Here is a 24,781-nt window from a genome sequence, read left to right as displayed (position 1 = left end):
AAGGCTTCGTCTCTTTCAAACACACAGTCAACATGGTTCCCGTCTTTGTTCTATGAGTGATCTTAGTGTCTAAAGAGCAGACACGATCCAGATTGAAGCATCTGTGTGTGAAATATGTTGAAACATTTGACCAGAGGCAGAGCGACTGAGCATACTGGACAGGTTTCTTTATTGAAGCTGTGGTTCAAGATAAAGATCAGGTCAGTTTTTTTCAGTGTTGCAGTGCCCTCTGCTGAGCGATATTTGAAAACACAAAAATAGAAGCGGGAGTGGTTTTTTCCACATTATTTTCAGCTGTTTTATCTGTAGCTGTTTAGTGTTAGAGTTTACTCAGAACACATTTACTGGAAGCACAGTTTGTTATATTTGATATAATTTTTGATATTTTATGCCTTCAATATGTTAATTTCATGTGTTTCTGTACTTTTCCTTTATTTCATTATCATCAATTAAATAGTTCCATTATTTCATCTTTATGTTAGACTTTTTTTTACCAACATTTGTTGCTGTTCAATTTATTCTGCAGACACACTGAGTTAATTCTACTCACTCTTAATATATAAGTATTTAAAAATGCCTTTTCCCTCTCAAAATGATGCGTTCTGATAATAAAAAAAATCTATTATTATTATATAGAACACCTATAATTAACCATTAATAAAATAATTTGTTGAAATGAGTGAGTTTGCTGGTATAGAAGATTTAAAAATTGAAACAAAATCATAAAAATACATCAGTTTATTGAAAAATACTTCAAAAGTTTCCTCAATTAATATTCGTGATTACATTCAGGAAAAAACAGAAAATTTTACCCAAAAGAATACACCATTTTTGGCCTAAATAATTTACATTTATTTCTGTATCATCCATTCTCTATACACCGCTTTATCCTCACTGGGGTTGCACAGGGGGTGGGGTGGGGGTTTGGGGGTGGGGGGGGGTGGGGCAGGGTGCTGGAGTCTATCCCAGCTGACTCGGGCGAAGGCAGGGGACACCCTGGACAGGTCACCAGTCTGTCACAGGGCTACATATACAGACACACAATCACACTCACATTCACACCTACGGGCAATTTAGAGTAACCAATTAACCTCAGCATGTTTTTGGACTGTGGGAGGAAGCCGGAGCACCTGGAGAAAACCCACACATGCACAGGGAGAACATGCAAACTCCATGCAGAAAGATCCTGTCTAAACGTCCATAAAACATAAGGGATATCAAAATATAAAACTTAGCTTTGTACAGTTGCGAGATAGCATAAATGAATCGTTAGATGTGATATACATATATAAATGTGCGTTCTATTTAAACATATAGCTGCAGCTAAAGGTCACTGTCCAGCCAGCTTCCTCTCTGTCTGGGTAAGAACCTCATGTTGAGGTGTTCGGCCTCCTGCTGATGCTCCACCGGCTGCTGTGAGAGGTTGTTGGTCTGTTGGAGGCAGTCCAGGGTCAGACCTTTATGGGGGCAGACAGAGTACTGGGAGAGCAGCGGCACCAGGATGGATTTCATCATCACCATGGCGATGTGTTTGCCAACGCAGGCGCGAGGGCCTGAACCGAATGGCTGGAAGTAACGGCGAGGAGCCTGAAGGAGGAAACACAGCAGAGACCGAGCATTATTGCTATCATCCGGCATATTTACGTCTATTGCTGTCTAAACAGATGTTCATTAAAGAATTAAATCAATTTATCAAATATAAGTGACTTTCTATTCTACTTTTGAGTGTTGCAGGTGGAATTAAGCAAAAGAAAACAACCCTCCCCCCTCACCACTCACATTCTTTTCAAAGTTTTCCAGACTAAACTCGTTGGCTTTGAGGAAGAACTCTGTCCGGTGCATGTGGCCGGTGTTCAGGATGATGTTGGTGCCCTTTGGTACCCTGTAGCCATCTATGACGTCATCAGAAAGGGCTCGACGCATGGTGAAGTCCACCACTGGGTGGAAGCGCAAGGACTCGTTGATGAAGGTCTCCAGGACCTGCAGCTTCTGGAGGTCACCTTTCTGCAGCGGCCTTTCACCTTCAGAAAGAACACAGCGTTCAGTCCAAACAGCGGGTCGCCAGTTTGTCATTTTGAACTGCATGCATCACATCTGAAGCTGTTAATGACTGCATGCAAAGCCGAGTATCAGTCTTCATTCCTGCAGCTTCTTACCTACAACAGTGTCTATCTCCTTCAGCAGCTGCAGCTCCACATCTGGATTCTGTTTGAGCAGCAGCAGCATGAAGAAGAGGCTGATGGACAAAGTGTCTGGTGCTGCGATCACCATCTCCAGAACACACTGAGTCACGTCCTCAGCAGAAAGCTCGCCGTGGTCCTGAAAACACACACAAATGTGAATTAGATGTCCAGCCTTAGATTCATTCTAACACAAAGGTTCAAGGATGTGTTAAAAAGAACAAAAAGAGACATGTTTATCTTAAAAATGCTACTCTTATACTAACTAACTTGTGCAAATATGAGCTCTGCCGTGAAGTTGATGTTGTCCAGTTTATCTGCCTGCTCCATGTCACACCTCTTCTGCTCCACAAGGCTTTCTATGGCATCTTGTAGCTCCTGGCTGTGAGATAATAGATACAAAACATTTGGTTATGAAAAAAAAATGCATGAAGAAGCATGATGTGAATGATAAATGAACAGAGTGACTCACGCTGCTGCCTTGTGCCTCTGGTGGATCCAGCCCAACTTGAAGTAGATGTCAGGTTTGATCAGCACCGTCTGCCACGTGTCGAAATACTTCTGGATCTTCAGCAGCAGCTCTTTCTCTGGACACAGAAAAATGCACTCAGCAGTCGGATAAATTCACCGTATCTGGATTCATACGGTGTGTTTAATGCAGGGGTGTCAAACTTAGTTCAAGAGCTACATTCAGCCCAATTTCATCTCCAGTGGTCCGAACCAGTCAAATCAAAGCATAATAACCTATAAATAACCACAGCTCCATATTTTTCCTTTGTTTTAGTGCAAAAAAGTCAACAACAAAAAGAAATTCAGCAACATTCAGCCTCAGTTTATCATTTCCACATTACAACTTCCAGATCACAGAGTGTCTACAAAGGAACACAACATTTAGTCACAGCTATCTGGAACTAAACAACACAGTGTTTTACTTTATGATCAAAATGAAAAAGGTCAAACAAAAAAAAAAGACAAAAAAACAACAAAATATTACAAAAATGAGACACAAAACGGCAAAAGAAAGACACAAAATGACCAAAAAATGAGACAAACGAGATGAAGCAAAACAAAAAAGAGACAAAAAATTTGACAAAAAAGTTACAAAGCAACAAAAAATGAGACAAACCACAAAAACAAGATACAAAATGTCACAAAAAATAGACTAACACAACACAAAAACCACAAAACAACAAATAAAGCAAAACACAAAATGCCAGAAATAAGACATAAAACACAGACAAGACAAAAAGGAAACGACAAAAACAAGAAGCAAAATGACAAAAACGACAAAACCTGACAAAAAGACAAAAAACAACAAAAACAAGCCAAAATATATAGCCAAAATGACAAAAGAACAATGAACAATCTAGTATTTTTATGATCAAAACAACTTGTCAGGCTCCAGGAATTCTTTTATATTTGTAGTTTTTCCAAATTTACCACTGGCAGTTAATGTCTTCTCTGTAATTTTTACACTTTCAGGGCCGGATTGGACCCTCTGGAGGGTCAGAGGGTCGCATGTTTGACACTCCTGGTTTCATGCATCCTTTCAGACTTCATCCATCCTCATTTACAGCATGATTAATATTTCTGCGTGCCTATTTACCGTCGACAGGGACGTCCAGGAAGAGTCTGTTGGAGATGTCGACCACGGTGCAGCGCAGCAAACTGAGAACATCCACGTTACTCAGGCTGTCCAGGGCGTCCAGGTGAGTCTGTGTGGACGAGACACAAACCTCCACCGTCTGCTGCAGGTTGGGACCTGTCAGGGCTGAAACAGAAGGATTTCTCTGATTTATTGCAGCTCCACCAGTCGGCTCTCACTGCGTCTGATTAAAGCTGAATGTTACCTTTGGTGAAATAGGTGCGGATCTTCTTCCACAGAGCCACGTTGTTGTTAAATATGATGCCCCTCTCGTTCATGCCGATGCAGCTGAGTCCCTGTTTGCTCCCAAAACGTGAAGCGTAATGTCCATTCTTTAGCACATGATGCACAGCTGATGCCCTTATTGTAAAAATAAATGCCACAGGGGATTATTATTTTGCAAACCGACTGTTTGGTGACTTCAGCATTAACTGAAGGTGGAACCAACCTGCTGAGTATTAGTGTCTCCTCCCCATTGATCCAAACTCTAACAATGTCTCCATACTTCTTGTTGTAGTAGTTGCTGGCTGTGCCTATTCCGGTCCAGATGAACCTTATGTAGGACAGAAGTGGCCCCAAACCCAGGCAGAAAGAAGGACCTGTTGTGGGAAATGACAACAGATATGAACAGATTTCAGCTTCAGTGTCAAATCTAACACGAGATCGCTGAACTGAACTGACCTGGTGCAGTTTTCTTGTCGGTGTGACTCCACGCAGCCAGCAGCACACACACAAGCAGGATTAGGATGCTGGTTGCTGTAGAGATGCCCGGTGATCTCACGGCAGTTGCGTTCGGGGACATAGAGACCAGGTCGGCCATGACGGCGTCCAAACCAACAGGAGTCATCGCCCGTTCACAGCTGGAGATCAGATCCATAAGAGGGAAGATTTCAAAGCACCTGCACACAACTGGGGTCCAAATGATGACGGCTGCCTCGGCTTCGTCTTTATAGGCGGACCGAGCTGGTGGTGAGCCAGGTCAGGGTAATACAAAAGCCACAACAGAGAGAGGAAAATGGTAAACAATACACTTGTGGCCTTGAGGGGTTGGATTTGCGCCTGTGCCCTTGGGAGTACAGGACTGAGATGGTGAGAGCTGGTGTTTGGCATTTTGGTGATGAGAAAGAGGCTGCAGCGCTTTCTTTAAACATCAAAAGAATTAGGGTTACAAATGCAGCACAAGAACAGCTGGGGTTGTGAGAACGTCTGTGTTATTATTGTCAACATCACAGCTTTATCTGCTTCCAAAGATTTAATCAGGTTTGCATTCATGCTTGAGTTTTCTTTCATTTTTTTCAAAGAAAACAAAGGAAAGCTGGGAGTAAATGGTACGTGTTCACAGTTTTCTTTTACATTGGGCCTCTATACTGCATGTCTGATGACAGTTTCTTCACATCTTTCCTTTGCTTTTAGATAATATAACTTAAAGGGATCATTTAGAGCTTGCAGTATTTGTGATTTCACCCAAATTCGTCCATCACACCACCAGTAGATGGAGAAGCAGAGCTGTGAGGCAATAAACCAGATCATAATTCACTGAAACATTCACATATAAAGTTATAAAGAGAGAATAATATACATATGCGGTGTATTTTGTGACTCTAACATTAGAAAATAAGACACAGATTTTGCTACCTTTGATATTCTGTCATTTAAAGCTAAGGATACGAAGGGTTTTAAAGGCAGTTCTCATATTTGTTTCCCAAAATGTAGACATTTCTGAGTCAACAAAAAAAAAAGAAAGAAGAATAAATACGCAAATTAATATATGTAGTAATGTATGAGCCCTATGACTCACTGGTGTCCTGCTAATCTGCATTTTTTTGCAGCTCTTTAAGGAATAACGGAGTGCAGCTGATGGAGGGACTAATGTAACAATTTTCCTTATCAGAAAGGAAAGTGGAGTAAAGTGGAGAACTGCTTTCAGACTATCATGTAGGAAGGCTGTTTTATGAATAAAATAACTCACTAGAACAGGAGTGTCAAACTCATTTTAGTTCAGGGGCCACATTCAGCCCAATTCAATCTGAAGTGGGGCGAACCAGTAAAATCAGAGCATAATAAGCTAGAAATAACTCCAGTTTCTTCCTTTGTTTTAGTGCAAAAAAGTGCATTCTGATAATGTTAACATTTAAGGAATTATCTTTTTACAAAACATTATGAATAACTTTCAATTTCTCAAGAAACATAAATTCAGTTTCAACAACATTATGTCTGAGTTTATCATTTACACGTGAAAACTTCCAGATCACAGAGTGTCTACAAAGACACGAAGTATTTAGTCACAGGTATCTGGAACTGAATGATACAGGACTTCACTTTATAATCACAACAACGAAAGTCAGACAAAAAAGACAACAAACAAGACAGAATAATACAAAATGAGACACAAAACAACGAAAATGAGACACAAAACGACAAAAATGAGACACAAAAACAAAGAAAACATGAGACAAATGACAAAAGTCTGACAATAAAAGACAAAAAACAAGATAAACAAGACAAAATATTACAAAAATGAGACACAAAATGACAAAAATGAGACACAAAACAACGAAAACGTGAGACAAATAATAAAAATCTGACAATAAAAGACAAAAAACAAGATAAGCAAGACAAAATATTATAAAAATGAGACACAAAACGACAAAAATGAGACACAAAACAACGAAAACGTGAGACAAATAATAAAAATCTGACAATAAAAGACAAAAAACAAGATAAGCAAGACAAAATATTACAAAAATGAGTCACAAAATGACAAAAATGAGACACAAAACAAAAATGAGACACAAACGACAAAAATGAGACACAAAACAACGAAAACGTGAGACAAATGATAAAAATCTGACAATAAAAGACAAAAAACAAGATAAACAAGACAAAATATTACAAAAATGAGACACAAAATGACAAAAATGAGACACAAAACAACAAAAATGAGACACAAACGACAAAAATGAGACACAAAACAACGAAAACGTGAGACAAATGATAAAAATCTGACAATAAAAGACAAAAAACAAGATAAACAAGAAAAATATTACAAAAATGAGACACAAATGACAAAAATGAGACACAAAACAACAAAAATGAGACACAAATGTCAAAAATGAGACACAAAACAATGAAAACATGAGACAAATGACAAAATCTGACAATAAAAGACAAAAAACAAGACAAAATATTACAAAAATGAGACACAAAACAACAAAAATGAGACACAAAACAAAGAAAACATGAGAGAAATGACAACAGTCTGACAATAAAAGACAAAAAACAAGATAAACAAGACAAAATATTACAAAAATGAGACGAAATGACAAAAGAACAATGAACAATCTAGTATTTTACTTTATAATCCAAACAACCTGTCATGGTGTAGAAATTATTTTAAATTCATAGTTTTAGTAATTTCCAATTTGCAGTTAATGTCTTCGCTGTAACTTTTCCACTTTGAGGGCTGGTTTTGGCCCGCATGTTTGACACCCCTGTACTAGAATAAGTGACTGAATTATTAAAGTGAACAGGAAATGTTGTATTTTAAAATGCTGGCATACACAGCTTTTCTATATTTTTACACTTTTCTGCAGTCTAGTACAAAATAAAGACATAAAAACAAGGAAATAGCATATATTTAACTATTTACTGAGGACAAAACTTAACAAATTGACTGTGTCCCTTCATCTACTTTTAAATCCTGGTTATTTTATTTCATTTCATTTTATTTCCCGATTTGTGACTCCATGCTGTCTCTGCCTTTGTTCTGTTGGCTCATTCTGCATAAAAGACTCTGTGAATTCACTCGCCGCCCACACTGGAGTCCAAGAATGTGAGCAGTTGAAATGGCCGACTGTGTGCCGAGGCCCTGCATCGACAGCGATGCCGTGCATGATGGCTCGCTCCTAGATTGTTCTGCATGATTAAGCGGCGAAAACCCCGCTGTTCCTCCCCAAAACAGAGGTTAATGTAACCTTGTCTCTGGGCTCTGTGTTGTGGTCAAGAGCATCTTTGTCTTCAGTCGCATGTGTGGGAAGAATTCCAAAGTGAGCAAACAAGACTTATAGACAGCAGCTAAATGTCAAAACATGTATGATGCCTGAACGACTTGGAGGGAATTTATCACAGAATTGAACTGTAAGGGGGGGCATTGCAGAGCTGGGAATGAGATTTGATAACAGCCAGAAGATGAACTCGCTGCCCTTTCAGCTTTCTCACAAAACACTGGGAGATACGTGTCTCAGAGAGTGGAGCTTTACAGTTTGTTCTCTACACTTATGTAAGAAACTGCACTTATATAGCATGTAATGCTTCACTTCAAAGCCTGAGACATCCTCAATAGTTTAACTGAAGTTCAAAAATTTTAATAAATGAATTTTTTTTTACTCAAATATTTGCAGTAAGTGTAAAAAAATACTTAAAGTACAATATCTCATTTATATGCTTTCGTTTTTACTGATTTAATGGAATTTCTTCTTCTTTTTATTCTTGATTTGCTGAAGTGTGACAGAAAATGTTAGACCTGTGAACAGGAATGAGTGAGTGGGAGGATAAAGTCTGTTGGAAGACACGTCTGATCGTCTGGCTGTCCTTGGTCTGGAGCAGCAACACCAACATGGAGCTCTCAGACCCTCTAAGAAAAGAGATAAGGCTGCGTTCCCAGCAGCTGTACCTCGGGAAGAAGGAAACACACCCAGAACAGGCCATCAGAAGACCACAGGTGGAGAGGATTGTGTTGGCAAGTCAACAAATAATAAATTAATCACTTTATCTGAGTTTATATTTCTGAAAAAATAGAAACACGGCATGTGAAGTGGTCTCGCTTTCTGACTCAGAGAAAAAAAAAGTTACAAATCTTATTTTGGTTGTTTTTGTTATAGAAGGATTTAACTTAGTCAACTGTGCACAAAACATTTTTTAAGCTGTTCAGCCGGTGGCAAATTGGTGACCATTGATTTAACTGACACTCTGGTCGGGTGTTAGCCTAGCCGCGCTAGACAACCCACAGCAACGAATTTAATTCTCTGCCAGGGTGGGTCTAGTTACCCTCCATAAGGCTCGAGGCTGGATTCTCCTAAAACTGGCCGGACCAATCACCATGAAGTGTAGAGTCAGAAGGCGGGCGTCACTAAGTGACGACAGAGGCGTGACGATTCTGACAGAAACAACCGGCGCACAATAAACAGTTATCTTTCGACTCGGCTTTGGCCACAGCCCTTAAAGATTTGAAGCTAAAATTGAACTTGAAAGATAAACAAAGGACAGCACTGAAGTGTTTCATTGAGAAGAAAGACGTATTTGGACTTATGCCGACGGGATATGGCAAATCCTTAATATACCAGTTGGCTCCGCTGGTTGGGAAGCTAATGGGACTTAGCCACAATCCGCCAGCGCTCTACGAACTACATCAGCCTATTCGTTGCGCTGATTGGTTGTATACCTACCCAATTGCTGCAGAGTGGTTTGAAAGACAACCTTTTAGCCCGCCTCCCTCCCTGTCGAGCGGCCCTAGACCCTTGTGCCTTCAGAAACATGGGTCTAGCGCGGCTAGGCTAGTCGGGTGTGGCTTTAAAGGGCAATAATCAGACAATGTGATCAGGGCACTTCATTCACCTGTGACTATAAAAGACCAACTTAAAATGCAACTTCATCCAAATGACTCCATGCCACAAATGACAGGTGAAACACAAAAACTGAGTGCTGGTATGTTGGATGCTGGCTAGGACAGCTAGAGTGGTGAAACTTCACCGTTTTTTGTCCAAGAAATCAGAGGATTTCTGCTAAAATGATGAGGAATCGCTTGAAGGAAGCTGGTTTGCCACTCCGAAGCCTTCATCCAACAACAAAAAGCATCATAATCAGCATGTCTGTTGGACAAAAGCAAGCCACTTCTTTTTAGCTACACCAAATGTAGAGTAATGTGTGCAAAGATATAATTATGGCAAATGCTATTAGGCTGAAGACCAGAGATATAAAATGTGTATAAAGTATATAATGATGACTATTCTAGTAATGACTGATGTTTTCATGGTATGGTGCTTTTTAGAAAACTGTATATGGAGTATTAGATGCATAATGGTGTAAACTTAAAGCAATATAACTTTTAAAAGAAGTGTATCAGAAACATAACAATACATAAAGTATAATATGCATGTACTGTCTCAAACTAATAGGGCAAAATCTGAACATGTCTGGGCATGCTCTCTGTAAAACATGACCTAATGATAATCTAGTGATCCATGAGTGAAACATGATAACCTGATGTCATGATTGGACCAATAAATTTAGAAAAGTATAACTTTGTCTAAACTGTCCCTCCTATCATACGTCCTATAGGCTTGGAAAAATGACCACCTCTCACAGTATAAAAGACGACACACAGCTCAGAATCTCTGGTTTTTCCGTTCATCACTGCTAAGAACTACTCCTGGATTTTTGTCGTCAATAAATCCTTCTGCCTCTGAATGCTGACTTCCACCGGTGATTTTTTTTGTTGAAGATCCTTAACGTTTGAACACGGTGAAGTCTTAGACCCATGATTTGTGACTTAATCTCCACGTCATCACGAGCAGATAGCAAACGTCCCATTTTCACATTGAAAGTCTATGGAGATGTCAGCGTTGTACATGATGATGTAATAATGATAAATGAAGGGACATGCCATGGACGAGAAACACATCTGCATTTCATTTCTTGAAGTCTCTGAGGCTAATGAAGCCAATGAAATCCTCAAACCCATGGCTACTCGGTTAATTCGCTGCCATCACCGGACATTTCAACAAGACAGCACGTGTCCTCTTGGAGCCACAGAATGTTATCGTTCTATAGCAGCAGCTGAAAATGTTGGACTTCATATACATATAACAAATACATTAATAATCCAACGTCTGCTCTGAATGGACATGTCTCACAACGTGATTCTGTCTCCTAAAATGTTCGTCAACTTCCCCCAACCCTTCAGGAAGACTGGGATAAGGTTCCAGAAGCAGCATCAAAAACGGACAAATCCTTCCTCCCCTCTGTTAAAAAGAAAGGCTGAAATTTACTAAAATATTACACGCTGCATTATATGTTTGTCCAGTAAATCACATCAAGCTTCATTGTTCAGCTATAAATTTATCTCTAACATTGTACGCTTTCCCCTCCTTGAGTATTTTGACTTCGTTTAACAAATGGCCGCCTTTCTCTGCTTCTTGTTCTCAGTCTCAGCTGACTGCGCTCTGAGGACAGCGAATGAGATACAACAAAGGGACGGCCTCTGCGTTCTAAAGACTGCACGTGCACACATCTGTGCACGTAGCGATTCAAGCTGTCCAACAACTGGCCATCAGTGACCTACATCCTGAAGCAGGAGCCCTCAATCTGCAGACAGGAACTCAGTCTGGTAACGTTGCATGCCTGCTTCCTCTATCTACCTCATAAGAGCCTGCTGTGACTGTAAGAGCATGTAGGTCAGCTGCATCAGTCCAGACCTGCTCCATATCACCAGACTAACCAGGTAACTGACTTCTTAAAGCACAATATTGTTGTTATTCAAGTTTTTAAACCATCCCATCAGTAAAAAAAAAAGGGCAGTCCCAGCCACCCTTTACAGTGAAGGAACCTTTTAATGCCTGGAGCTGCTGCTTCTTCTGGTGAACTGTCATTTTTCTAGTGAAATGTCACGTTTCTGGCCCAAATCAAAGCAATGGAAATGGGTCATCGGTGCCGCCAGTGAATGGGGGCTGTGAGAATGTGACAAGGACGAGAGCCGAGGGGAGAAAATTCAGGGACGATGCAGGAGTCAGGAAAGACGGAGAGACGAAGCAACTCAGCGGAATTATATTGACGTTGATGTGGTTTGATGTTGTGGATTTTCTTTTGATTCCAGATTGATTCAGCTGTTAGAATAATAATAATTCAAATAAAGACGTGAACAGCTATTTAATAAATAGCTGACCACTCCCTTTGTTTATAGCAAAATATGTTTTCATGTGCTATGTTTGTGAGTTCTTTTGTGGGTACATCATTCATACGTGCGTGTGTGTGTGCGTGTGTGTGTGTGTGTGTGTGTGTGTGTGTGTGTGTGTGTGTGTGTGTGTGTGATGTCAGTCTGCCCACGGCGGTGCAGTAGAATGGGTTGTGATGAATATAAATCAGGTGACTGAACAGGCGGGGGTTTCTTCCCAGACAAGCCCAGAAGATTGTGTAATGCCCACTCCTACATTACTGGTTTGCATGTGCACACACACACACACACGCACACACACAACCCCTTCTCCACTTGGCGACCAACACAACAACCACTGTCTTTACCAGTCAGCCTTCAGATAGACCACCCGAGTGGAGCACGGACACTGAAGCTCACTGGACTCTAAACTTTTCAAATATTCTGGACAGGACCTTGAATTTCAGCTTCCTTCTTGCTGGATTAGTTTGATTTTGCTTTTTGTTGTTGTTGTTGTTGGCAGCATCTGGGACTTTAGGGTGATAAAACCTCCTCCATCCTGTTTGTGGAACTGCCCTGCCCTGTGAATGCTGAGGCTGGCAGACGACCCTCACAAGAGAGGAGGTGAAGTGGTCACCATGTGGATCCCGACGCCCAGCATGACCCTCACCCAGCGCTTGGTGCTGTACGGGACGTGTGCCGTGGCGCTGATGAACTCAGTGGGCCTCCTGGTGCTCCTGGTCCAGCAGAATCAGCAGCAGGGCCGGCTGGAGCGGACAGAGGCGAGGCTGACGGAAGTGGAGCAGAGCTCGGTGGTGGAGTTCATCCAGGAGGTGCCCAGAGGAGCGGCCGGGTTGAGGGCGAGCGCCGGGGGGGAGCAGCCACAATACCAGTACCAATACTCCAGGAACAAGAGGAGTGAAGAGATGGAGAAGGAGCTGAAGCAGGAGATGCAGGAGATCCACCTGGAGGAGGGGAAGGAGTTCAGCGAGCAGGAGGTCAGCCAGGAGGTCGGAGAGGAAACGGAGAAGAAGATGAAGCACAAACACCGACACAGCCAGCGTTACCACAAGACACAAGTGCAGGACGACATGATGATGATGATGACTTACTCCATGGTGCCGGTGAGAGAAAGAAAGCAGCACTGCAGCCAGTCACACGTAGAGACTCTCTACACAGTCTGTTGTTGTATGATGAATTATTTTATCAGCATCTGGTTGAAATGTGCATCAGTCCTGTGGCCTGTGATCATCAGAGGACATGAAGGTTCCAGGTCCAGTTTGTTACCTCTGAAACAAACAGACTGAAGATTAAGACATTAAGGTGCCACATAAATCAGATTCTTTGCGTTGTCGATGGCTTCAAGTTACTGTAAGATCTAATTTTGCTGCATATTCTAAAATAATTCATCTGATTTTCACAGACTGTTTAGTAATTACAAACTATTTTAAACACAATGCACAGAAGAAGAAATTTATTTAGGAAAAGTACACTTAGTCCAGTAAATTTTTGAATTAGTGCACTTATATATCCACTTTGTGCTATTTTATACTCCTATTCCTATTCTAGAGGAACATTTTATTTATACCTATACATGCTTATTTTAAAATGTAATTCTTGTTATAAAATATGATGCACTGTTACACATGAAGCTTCCTAACTGCATTTAAAGTAGGTATAATGACATGAAAAGCTGCAACAATACTTCAGTTTATTTCATATTTAGCATGAGCGATAATAATAATCCCACATAATATATATATTAAGCACAAATTACATTTACTTTTGATGCAGTTTGCTTATAGTACACTCACCTAATTTGCTTATATTCAGTGAAGTAACATTTTAAAAGCAAATTTAAAAGCAGGTTTTACTTATATTAGAGTTTTCTTACTATTCAAGTGAAGGATTTTGCTAGAATTTCATGCATCGCCACGTTTAAATCATATTCTGAGATTGTTTCTTTCTCTTCAGATCAAATTGTTGATCGACATTTGCAACAGCACCAAGGGCGTCTGCATAGCCGGTATGTTTCACTCACAAAATCTGACTAATCATGTCCAAAATGTCACTTTTTTGCCACAAAATATCACTTTCCCCCCTTCTAACATCCTTTAAATTTTCTTTCGTAGGACCTCCAGGACCGCCGGGTAAGTGAACCCTGAATCAAAATTTAAAATCAAGCCATACTGTACGTCTCCTTTGTTGCTTAGTGACCCATACCATCGTTGGATGGTGTTTCCATTCAGCTCTTGGTGAACATTTTTTTGTGTTGCTGTAGGTTTGCCGGGTGCAGACGGCATGCCTGGTCAGAATGGGACTGATGGCATCCCAGGAGTGAATGGAACGCCCGGGGCTGATGGGAAAAGAGGAAAAAGAGGTAAGAAAGGAGCGTGGATCTGTTCTGTTTTTTCTCAAACATCCATTTCTATTACAGCCCGCGGCAACGTTGGCCATTTTAGTGCAGAACTACTGGTACAATGCAACAATCAGAAGGGTTGAGTATAACCTGGAGGTGAAAACACCAAAATACCAAGAAGCACAGTCACTTAGAATCACGCACACACACTCACACACATTCCCTGTCCAGGGATCACAATGACATCAGATTTTATTCATACAGCTTTCTAATTCATGAAGTAGCTCTAAACAGCTGCCTTTCTTTCACATTCTCAGCTAATATTATTCATCCTTGTGGTTTTGGCCTTGGGTTGAATGAACTGGAAACTCCTAATATTCTCCCACTTCAGTCTGTTCTCCTCCACAGTGGAGGACATGATTCACACCAGCAGGTCAATGGATAATTCATGCTTTAACAATGGGGCGGAGTGTATTGAGGTTATGAATGCAGTCCTTTAGCCACTTTGCTGGACGATGTCCTCCACAGGGCCGCCAGGTGAGAAAGGAGAACCGGGGGAGAAAGGGGCGCGAGGAGAGCCCGGTCCGCCTGGAGAGACAAGTCAGCCATCCAATGACGTCATTATCGAGGGCAAGTTGCTCACTAGAACCATTTTGCAACCAAAATAAACTGATATAAGAATGAAATGTTGCTCTTAAAATGTCCAGACTTGCAAAATCCAAGGTTGTCCACCATCCAATGTGCATGTTTCTTCTTTGGACAGGTCCTCCTGGTCCACCAGGACCTCCTGGACCTATCGGCCCTCCGGGACCTCCTGGACCTCAGGGACCCCCCAGAACAAGGCACCACAGAGCCCACCTTCAAGCTCCTCATACTTTGGGTGAGAGGTCACATATATTTTGCAGTTTTTGACCTTGGGAACAGCAGCTGATGAAACAATCTTCCCAAAATTGCAAACATTCAAGTTTTCATTTTCCTAAGCACTTCATAGACTCAGATTAGATTTGGGGAAGACTGTGATGTGATTGGAACCCAACAAAAATATACCTACTGCACAGACATTGTGGTGACTTTGTTTTGTGTGTTTTCTGTGAATAAAGCAAGATTAAATTCTCTCTAACAGGGCTTTCGCACGCAATTCCAAATGATGAAACTTCATCCGTAAAGGAGGCCGTGAAACGTCACGAGAATCCTGCTAAGAAGAACGGTGGGTTTTCAGATAAGTGTCTACTTGTTGTGTGTGGAAGAAAACATCTAGGCTCACTGTTCTTTTGTATTCCCTCAGAGTGCCTGATTAAGTCTCTGATCAACCCCAGGAACGTGACAAAGATGGAGAGCACATTTGGCACGTGGATGAAAGACACGGCTCAGCTGAACGATGAGAGAATCTGGGTGGCAGAGCACTTTTCTGGTAGGTTGTTGGTAAAGGAAACTACCCTGTAAGCTTTCCAATGCGTTATTTCATAGCAGTGAGCATTTTGTTTTCCATCTTCCTCAGGCCGTGTGGTGAAAGAGTATCAGAGCATTGCCTCCTTTCAGAGCAACACCAGCGATGTTGTGGATGTTAGAAAGTTCTACCAAGGCTGCGGCCACACCGTCCACAACGGTTCCCTCTACTATCACATTGCCGGTACTTCCAGCATCGCCAGGTGAGCTGATGAGCAGTGTGATGAAATCCTGTTGTTGTGGTTTGTTCCATTTCCTCCAATCTACAACTTGCTGTTTGTTTGTTCACAGATTTCACTTCCACACCAAGAGCCTCCGCACTCTCAGCATAGACCACGCTCTGCACCACAACCTCGCCTACTTGCTCCACAACTCCAAGACCTACTTTAAGCTGGCGGCGGACGAGAACGGCCTGTGGCTGATCTTTGCATCCAGCATGGACGAGAGCATCATGGTGGCCCAGCTGGACCAGAAGACCTTCTCCGTCACCTCCTACATCAACACCACCTATCCCCGCACCAAAGCCGGCAACGCCTTCATCGCCTGCGGAGTCCTGTACGTTACCGACACCAAGGACAGCAGAGTCACCTTCGCTTTCGACCTGCTGAAGGGGAAGCCTGTGAATATGACCTTCGACCTGAGGTCTCCTGGTGGAGTCCTGGCGATGCTCTCCTACAGCCCCAAGGACAGACACCTGTATGTGTGGGACCAGGGCTACGTCAGGCTCTATGTGGTGCACTTCATCTCTGACGAGTGACGATCATGCTGTCTGAACAGGCGACAAAACATGACTGTTACTACAGTTGCATGCAAAACTATTCAACCTCCATGGTATAATGAGTACTGTAGACCTAAGAACTTTGCTGAGCTGGAGAACATTGCCCACGAGGAATGGGCTAAAATTCCCAAGGAGCGCTGCCAGAAGCTTGTTGGAGATGATACCTCCTGTCTACAGCAGGTCATTGTAGCAAAAGGGTGCTGAAGATGCAGCCTCTTAGGGGGTGGAATCATTTTGCAACCTGCTTTTTGCAAAAAAGTTGAAATTCTGGACAGATTACGAATAAATCTTGATTTGTACTTTGGTATCGTATCTCAATTAACTAAGTGTTCACCTCTTACATGATTTAGCAATCGCCTGTACAGGGTGACCCAAAAGTTTGGAAACAAAGTTTAACTGCAGTGTCTATTTCAGTTGGGGGTGCATGATTTCACTCTTATTTTACCCATTTTTGTTATAGAATAATAAAATAACTTAAAAGCATAGTATTTGCAGAGTGCAATAACTCGGAAGAAAATGAATAGAACCATAAGGTCCAGGTATGCTGGAGCATGACTTCAAAATGCAGGCCATCAGTGTCAGATTTCAAAACTCTTGATGGTAAAGTATCTGACAGTTTAAATTTTTTTAAAACATCCAAAAGTACTATGAGGCAACATTTACTGGCCAGTTTGAGGAACCTTCATAAGCATGAATGAAGATACATTCCAGAAGATACAAATGTAACCAGGTGGTGGAAACGTTCACAACTTTGTATAAGAAACAAACATGAACATGTTGAAATATGTTTGTTTTACACTAATCTGTTACTCTTCTGAATACATCTGTGGTACTGATTTATTGAAATAACATTATATTATTTGGATTATAGACGTTTCATTCGTTTCCAAAGTTTTGGGTCACCCTGTAGTTGTAATATTGCTCATTTTGCCACAACATCAAAAACGTAAAAGGGGTTGAATAATTTTGCATGCAACTGTATACATACTGAGAGTAGAATGACTACTGACTTGGAGATTACTCCTATTAAGGTTTTCAGGAGAGGCATACATGCTAGTTTTTATTTCTGTCAATATAAAAGTTTGTGTTTGATTATAAAATGCCAGAAAAAAAATACACTGCTGTATTTACATCCAGTTTGCAATGGAGATTTTAGAGTGACTAACAGTGTGAAAACCATTCCAGTTTACAGTAACTGAATCTAAACTAAGCTGTTGTGTTTAAGTTGTTGCTCTATTCCTTATATTTGCATGAGTCACCTTTAATGTATTTTTTTACAGATGTAAATGTCCCCCTCTTCATTTTTTCTGTACATATAAACACTCTACCCGTGTTTGTAACAAAGCAGCATGCCTCCTTCATTTTCTTATTCCTCATGACAGAAAATAGCAATTAAAAAAAGCCAACAAACCAGCGCCAAATCATCCTGATGAAATAAAAAGAATTTATTCACTTTACAAAGGTAAAACTGACCATGACCTGTTCTCTCACACACCTTCAGGCTCAAGTGCCCTTGTAAGCGTCTACCCATGATATTGGCTTCTTTTGCATTATTACATGCACACGCACATACACACCAGACACCAGTAGGACCATTGGTAAAACACTTAAGATACATACAGTACACATAGTGGGCAGAAAGAGGGAGAGAAACACAAATTTCTTTAATAAATACCATACATACACTTAACCAAAGTTACAACTAATCCAACTGGTATGATACAAACCAAAAAATAAAGAAATGCTTTCATGTTTGTACAAGCTGTTGTGGTAGTTCATATCTATATATATATATTTATATATATATATATTTATATATATTTATATAATTTATATATTAAAACTATTTCAAACGTTTTACTACTAGGCCAAATAAAGCCAGACATTCATTTGTAAATAACAGTTTCTTCTTCGATAACCTATTTATTCGAAATAAACTTTTAGTGTCTCCAGAATTTGAGTGCAAATATCTATTCCTTATAGATGAAACAGTAAAAACAACTAGCGAGGTAACACACACTTACGTACAGTAGACCGTGTTGCACATCTCCCAGTCAGATACAGTAAAACCCCTTACATTCCTAAAATAAAAGGCAATAAGTTAAATAGTTTTACAAAGGAATGGTCAACCAAACAAACACATAAATAATTTAAATAATAAAATCAAGTCGATTTAAAAAAAAAAAAAGACTAATTCAAGATTCTCTTGTGCAAAAACCAGAAGTGAACCTTTGTGTTTCTGCTCTGGGTGGGTGGATGGGTGTTTAGCGTTTTGGACCAGACAGATGGAAACATTGAAATCACAGTCACAGGAGTAAAACACGTCATCGTCCAAACAGGAATGTTCTAGCGGTGAGTCTGCCGCACAAACAGGCATTTGAGGGCAGGCGTACGGATGGCGGACACAGCAGAGCGAACACGCACTCCAGGGCCAAACTGGGTCGAGCCGAACCCAAACCCGGAGAGGCCGGAGTGAGTGATGGGCAGCCAGTGAAGTAGAGGGTTTAGGGGGGTGTCACTATTAAGAGCAATGCACCATCAACTCTTCCATAAGGGCTAAGAAAAGCCGGGCAAAAAGGCAGGAGGAGGGTAAAACCATTGAAACAAAATGCAGATTCCAACAACTCGATTCACACTGGAAACCACTGACTTAAGAACAAACCACAGTGCTGGTTACAGTAGATGCTAAGAGATTTCAGCAGTGGGCACAAAATGACGACAGTTACACACTTTTAAAATTTTTGCTTGAGCACTTTTACAGAGCACTATCAATAGACCTGTGATTGCACCGCGTAACGAGAACAGGACATGCATAGCTTCCCTATGGACACACTCTAAGAGTAGAGATTCTTCAATAAAATTACAATAAATCTAGCTTTAAAATCAAGTATGATACCTTTTGCTTGTAACTTTGTTTTCAGCCTTTGGGAAAAAAACGTTTGCAGCTGTTTGTCATTCTGGACATGATTTACATCAGCGGTAAACCCATGAACGCGCCACACTCTGAAAGACGCCACAAGCACGGCGACCTTTTCACCAATTCTTTCCCCATCCTTTATGCTATTAATGCCTAGAGAGTGTTAGATAAGCTTTTGTGTTGTTTTCTTTCCTCTTTGGACCCTCGCTAGTGGAAGTAGGCATTACAGGATGTCGACCAAGCTGCTGGGGATGTTGTAGCGGTCGGGCAGGACCCTCATCTTTAGGGTGCCGTCTGCTCCGCAGGTGAAGATTCGGTTTCCGGGTCGCGTCTCCACCTGCATCACACCGGCGCCGATGTTGCGGAAGATGGACTGCTTGGCATGCTCAGTGCTAAAAGAGTGCATGAGCCCGTGGCCAGCTAACTTCCAGACCTGGAGAGAGAAGAAGAGTGAGAGAAAACAGACAAGTTTCCTTTTCCATCTACTTCACATGGAGCCAGACATTAAGCAGAGTTTGAGTGGCGTGATGCTTTCTGAAAGTGGCGTAAAAAAACTTCGTAGTAAATAAGTCTTCTTCTGTTTTTTGTTTTCCAGCATCCAATAATGAGTGTGCCACCACAAACAACGTACTAGGAGCAGTCCGGGTTACAGAGGTAATAAAACGAATAAAAATCCTGCATTTATTCACTGAGGGAACAAATTCTGCTGTGCATTGTTTTATGAATTAAAAACCACAAACGAGGCATGAAAATGACAAGTTGTGCTTTTTAAACTGGACTGTTTCTTTGCCAGGACAGTCATTATCCAAATAATTTTCGAGCAAAAATGAGAAACATTTTCTCACTCCAGTTTCTGTGATTTTAGAGGATTGTGATCATTTTATCAACCAATCAGCTGTCTAAGGATGTGACCTACAGATTTATCAGAGAAATAAATTATTACTTGCAGAAATGTTACTAGAATGGATTCCACATTGGCAAGTCAAGTCATGCTAAAGATTAAACACAGTTACATTAACACATTCACATTGGCACATTCGACATTTATATTCACCAAACTGTTCAAAAGCTATAGTTTTTAAAGTCAGAGTTATGAAGAATCATCTTCAGAGACAAGAACAACCTGCAATAGAGGTGTGGAGCCCACAGAACAATGACATTAAAGGGAGTTTGGGATTACATGAAGAGACAAAGAGTCAAATTCTCCCAGATGCTTGGAAAAATCAACCTGTCAAGTATCTTAAAAACTGTTTGTTTCCTGAACTCCATATGAATATAAATCCATATAAACTATTTTTTTAAATGGTTGCATTATTGTTTTTAAAGAATCTCACTCTATTTTTAGTGCTGAAACATTTGCACAGTCTTCAAGTTTCATAACACACTGTGACCGTCCTGCATGAGGCCACACTCCAAAGAAACTGTACGGCTAGACGCTACAACATGCGTGTGAGGAGGATGGATTTCTGCATACGTAGAATAAGCCATAAATCTTCAGCACACAATCAAAGAATGACGGCAGAAGTGAATGCGTTTTGGCACGGCAGTGAGTGAGTGATGGAGCGTGCGTCACCTTCATGTTGCCCTCTGCTGAGCCGGTGACGAAGAAGTCCTCGAAGGCATCCAGTGCGAGGGCTTTGATGGCTGAGTCATGGGCCTGGAAAGTGTGGAGCAGCTGCCTCTGGCGGATGTCGAACACACACACAAAGCCCTTTCTGCCTCCAGTGATCAGCAGCTGCTGTTTAGGAGCATACTGAAGCACAGTGGCCCCGTTCTCGTGGCAGGGGAACGCTGCCGGAGTGGGTGGCAAGAAATGTGAGATATGATCATGAAGCAACTTGAAATTAGGAAGAATTTATTGACATTGGCTTGTTTGGATATTTGGGAGTTCTTACCGTGGACCATGGTATTGCTCGGTGAAATCAGAGTATCCCACAGGCAGACATTTCTACGGATAGAAGAAGTAAAAACGACATTAGGCAGCTAATAAAAACAGAAAAAGAGCAGTGTTTGCGTTAAAGTCATGCAGATGTTGACCTGTTGTCATTGGACTGTCCAGCTGTGGCGATGAGGCTGGAGGACGTGATGAAGGCAAAGTCGCCGCAGGTCTTAGTGTGGCACTGCCAACTCTAGCAGCAAGAACAAGACAAAAAACAGCACATATTCACTTCAAATGTTCAGATTTCATGTTGTATTTTTTGGGATGGTAAATAAGGAGGCGACCTCACCAGGTAGGGTTTGGGGTTGGAGGACGTCTGGTTGACTTGCCAGAGACTGAGGAAACCCTCTCCATCAGCGACTCCACACTGCAAGACGTTTCCAAAGCAATGAAGACAATCGCACAAAATAGACAAAACACAGCTGATACTCTGTGTGTGTGTGTGTGTACCTTATTGCCCTGGGAGTTGAAATAGAGCCGGGTGACTCTAGCGTTGCCTGCCTGTCTGAAGCAAATGAGCTGCTGAGGTCTGTTCCACTCAAACATTCTCACACTGCCGTCCTGAGCGCCCGTCATGTCTGATGCACATCCGAGCAAACAGAAACAAGCCGAAGGCAGATGAGCAACAGAAACAAAACAGTGAGAAAAGAAGAAATTCACTGAAAGGTGCTGGTATTTCAAATGTGCTGTAGACCGGTGATAGGCCTCTATGTGACACTTACAATACTGATAAATGGGATGGGATGTCATTCTCTTCACGTTGTTTAGATTCCTCTTCATAATCTGAAAAACATCAATAATAGCATACATTTATCTCATAACACCTGAGGTCCAGAATGCAGTTAGTTTTCTGGCTAAGCCCTCATTCTCTCCTGCTCTCTCAGCACATCATCCCTCTTCACTGGACTGTGATCATTTCTACATTCATGCTGAATTACACTTTAACACACGAAATGCTCCATCTGTTAAACTTGACCTGATTTAATCTGCGTTCAGAGATTTCACCTTGACTCAATCTTATGCCTATTTTTTGTGTTTTCAGAAGCTCTTTAATGTCAGCTATGTCTCAACTGAATTTCAGATGCATTTGAAACACTGCTGTGTTTTCCGCCTGCATATTTATGTGTGAGTAGAACTTAATTTTATCCATTATAACCCTTTATGTCTTACTATGGTCGTACTTTAGGTCTGAAGAGCACACTGCTGTAAATTCAAACACTCGTCTTCAAGCTCTGAGTAGACAGCACATTACAGAAAAACTGCATGAAGTACGAACATGTTAAACCACTAAACAGCAAATAGTAAGTTCTCTGCTTTGACTTAGAATTCATTGACACAGAATAAAACATGAAAGAGAAATAGGAGGTGTATTTCACACGTGTCATGACAGGCTGCACATCAGGAGATGAGGATCCACTGACTGTTAAATCAGGTGTAAAATAACTGGAAACTAACAGCACACTGAAAGGAGCTCCTTCAGGAACCCTCTGAACCTGTACGACTCCCTCTGTCCCGTCTCCTCAGTGTATCTACGCATTTATCAACATGGCTGGGACATGGAGAACCCTGGCTGCGTGTCGGTCTGACGCAAATCTGTACCTTGGGTAGCCGACTGTGTATCAGCATCTACAGACTCAGCAGGCCAGCTGTTTAGTCGGCGTGGCTCTGTTTCGCTTGACATTGATAAGAAATAAAAACACAAAGTTTGCCTGAAAATGTGCACGGACGACAAAATGCTTAATAAAAACGTGACCGCAAATTAAATTTTCAATTCTGAATCTTTAGCTTCTCTCAAGTTTACATTTGCTGGTAATAAAAGAACTGCAGAGTCATACCACTGCTCCCATGCCATTTACGGGCTTTAAAACAGAACTTGGTTGCCCCCTGCTGGCCTGCACTGAGAACCGCATGCTCGTTACTACCTGGTTTTGCTGTGTTTGTGTGACTGTGAGCGTTTCTAAGTGAATGAGCTCGTACCACACTGGCTCCCATGCTGGTCTGACCACTACCGAGCCAAGGCATGGATGCAGAGACCGGCATCTGTGGCGGTGCAAAGGGGACAGAGCTCGCCTGGGCGATGTTGGTGTGAGAAGAACGATGGTCGATGTCATCAGAGCTGTAAAACAAGACATAACGCATCAATTAGGGGTGATCTCAAAGCTAAGTAAAAGGTTGGGGAGGTTTGCAAGGATAAAATGCCCTAATCCGTTTGAATCTGACCTGCGGGACTCCTTATCAAAGTCATCCCCTATCCAGGTGTAGGGCTGAACAGCCACAAGAGTAGACACGTCCACCTCCTGGACGTCATGAGTGGAAGCCAGCACTATCTCATTGGAGTTAGCCTGGGAGAGGAAGGAAGCAGGGAGGAGAAGGACAAGGTGAGACAAGGTGAAGGGTGTGCTTAGCAACAGGCTCCTCTAATTTCCTACAAAGAAACTGATATGTATGAGTTCATTCAGGAGGAGGTTCCTGAAAGCTGTTATGTAATTTAATACTGTCTCACAGTGTTATCGCTATTTACCCTTTAGTCAGCAACAAAACACATGGTTATTTCCAGGAAATTATGAACCATAAAGTGTTTTCCAGTGATTGTATTATAATCACACACACACACGTTTGTACTTCTATCTTAGTGAGGACATCCATAAGCGTAATGCATTTCCTAGAGCCTTACCCTAACCTTAACCATCACAACTGATTGCCTAAACTTAATCCTTACCCTAACCCTAACCAAACCTCAATTCATATCTGTTCTCTAAAAACTAGTCATCACCCTCAAACATGGCTGTTTCAAAGTGAGGACTGGCCAAAATGTCCTCACTTTGTAAAAATGTCCTCACTTGGATAGTTAAATGCAGAAAATGGTACTCACCATGTAGCAAGTACAAGAACACACACACACACTCCCATGTCATAACTTGTGGGGACTTACCATTGACTCTCATTCATATCTAACCCCTAACCCTTACCCTAACCCTAACCTTAACCAAACCCTAACAAACCCAAAACAATGTCTAACCCTAAAGAAACGTTTTTGCACTTTTACTTTTTTCAGTAACAACAACATGGCCAAGAAAACACTGTTTAAACTTGTGGGGACCGAAATGAGGTCCCCACGAGTGACATAGTTTTCGGTTTTCCTGCAGTTGTGGGGACATTTGGTCCCCACAATGTAGCAAAAACATGGGCACACGCGGGCGCACACACACACAACTGACCTTATTGATGGCAAATGCCATGATGATGTCAGACTCTTTGTGAATGATCTTAGCTTTTCCTCCTGGATAGCCCAGATCTGCCTCCACCTGAAAAAGCCAAGAAAACCAACACATCATAGCTGAAGGGACACTGGTGCTACAGTAAAGGGCTCCAGGACCACCGAGTGGAAATTTGTAAGATTAACACTTAGAAGCCTATTTTCCTTCTATGAGAACGTACTTTCCAAACACTTGATTTGAGGTATTTAGCTGCTCCCAAGTGATTCCCACTTCAGTTAAAGATAGTGTAATGTGCAGCTACATTCAAGAGAGTAATCATAGGGGAATGCCACATGTAGACGTACACAGTTTGATGTTTACAATTTCAACTGT

At 41.5% G+C, this 24,781-nt stretch overlaps 3 protein-coding genes and 1 long non-coding RNA gene across 4 annotated transcripts in view; 1 reads left to right on the top strand and 3 right to left on the bottom strand.

Moving 5' to 3' along the window:
* Positions 1–927: 927 nt before the first annotated feature.
* Positions 928–6,930, bottom strand: LOC110956149 (aromatase). The gene is made up of 9 exons (XM_051938501.1): positions 4,507–6,930; positions 4,274–4,424; positions 4,031–4,185; positions 3,787–3,951; positions 2,653–2,767; positions 2,451–2,562; positions 2,157–2,319; positions 1,780–2,021; positions 928–1,587 (listed from the first exon to the last, which is right to left on the bottom strand). Exons 1-9 carry the CDS (start codon positions 4,700–4,702, stop codon positions 1,324–1,326), a joined length of 1,563 nt encoding a protein of 520 aa, XP_051794461.1. The 5' UTR covers positions 4,703–6,930; the 3' UTR covers positions 928–1,323.
* A 5,218-nt stretch (positions 6,931–12,148) lies between these two features.
* gldn (gliomedin) lies at positions 12,149–17,682 on the top strand. Its single transcript, XM_022201460.2, has 10 exons — positions 12,149–12,876; positions 13,727–13,778; positions 13,885–13,902; positions 14,034–14,132; positions 14,640–14,741; positions 14,875–14,991; positions 15,235–15,318; positions 15,397–15,522; positions 15,610–15,760; positions 15,849–17,682. The coding sequence occupies exons 1-10, from the start codon at positions 12,340–12,342 to the stop codon at positions 16,312–16,314; spliced, it is 1,752 nt and encodes a 583-aa protein (XP_022057152.1). The 5' UTR covers positions 12,149–12,339; the 3' UTR covers positions 16,315–17,682.
* On the bottom strand, positions 12,596–14,208 carry LOC127530839 (uncharacterized). The gene is made up of 3 exons (XR_007937539.1): positions 13,976–14,208; positions 12,865–13,041; positions 12,596–12,717 (listed from the first exon to the last, which is right to left on the bottom strand). It is a non-coding gene; the product is annotated as an uncharacterized LOC127530839 (long non-coding RNA).
* Positions 17,683–17,759: 77 nt separating the features above from the next.
* Positions 17,760–24,781, bottom strand: part of dmxl2 (Dmx-like 2) — a 48,214-nt gene continuing 41,192 nt past the window's right edge. Inside the window, 10 exon segments of the mRNA XM_051938415.1 lie at positions 17,760–19,685; positions 20,826–21,043; positions 21,148–21,200; positions 21,290–21,381; positions 21,481–21,558; positions 21,642–21,769; positions 21,914–21,974; positions 23,169–23,307; positions 23,412–23,533; positions 24,410–24,496. Coding sequence (XP_051794375.1) covers positions 19,476–19,685; positions 20,826–21,043; positions 21,148–21,200; positions 21,290–21,381; positions 21,481–21,558; positions 21,642–21,769; positions 21,914–21,974; positions 23,169–23,307; positions 23,412–23,533; positions 24,410–24,496 — 1,188 coding nt within the window. The 3' untranslated portion in view covers positions 17,760–19,475.

This window comes from Acanthochromis polyacanthus, chromosome 2, assembly GCF_021347895.1.
Source record: "Acanthochromis polyacanthus isolate Apoly-LR-REF ecotype Palm Island chromosome 2, KAUST_Apoly_ChrSc, whole genome shotgun sequence".
Lineage (NCBI taxonomy): Eukaryota > Metazoa > Chordata > Actinopteri > Pomacentridae > Acanthochromis > Acanthochromis polyacanthus.
Note: the sequence above shows the minus strand (reverse complement) of the source record. Positions and strands in the feature narration are given on the sequence as shown.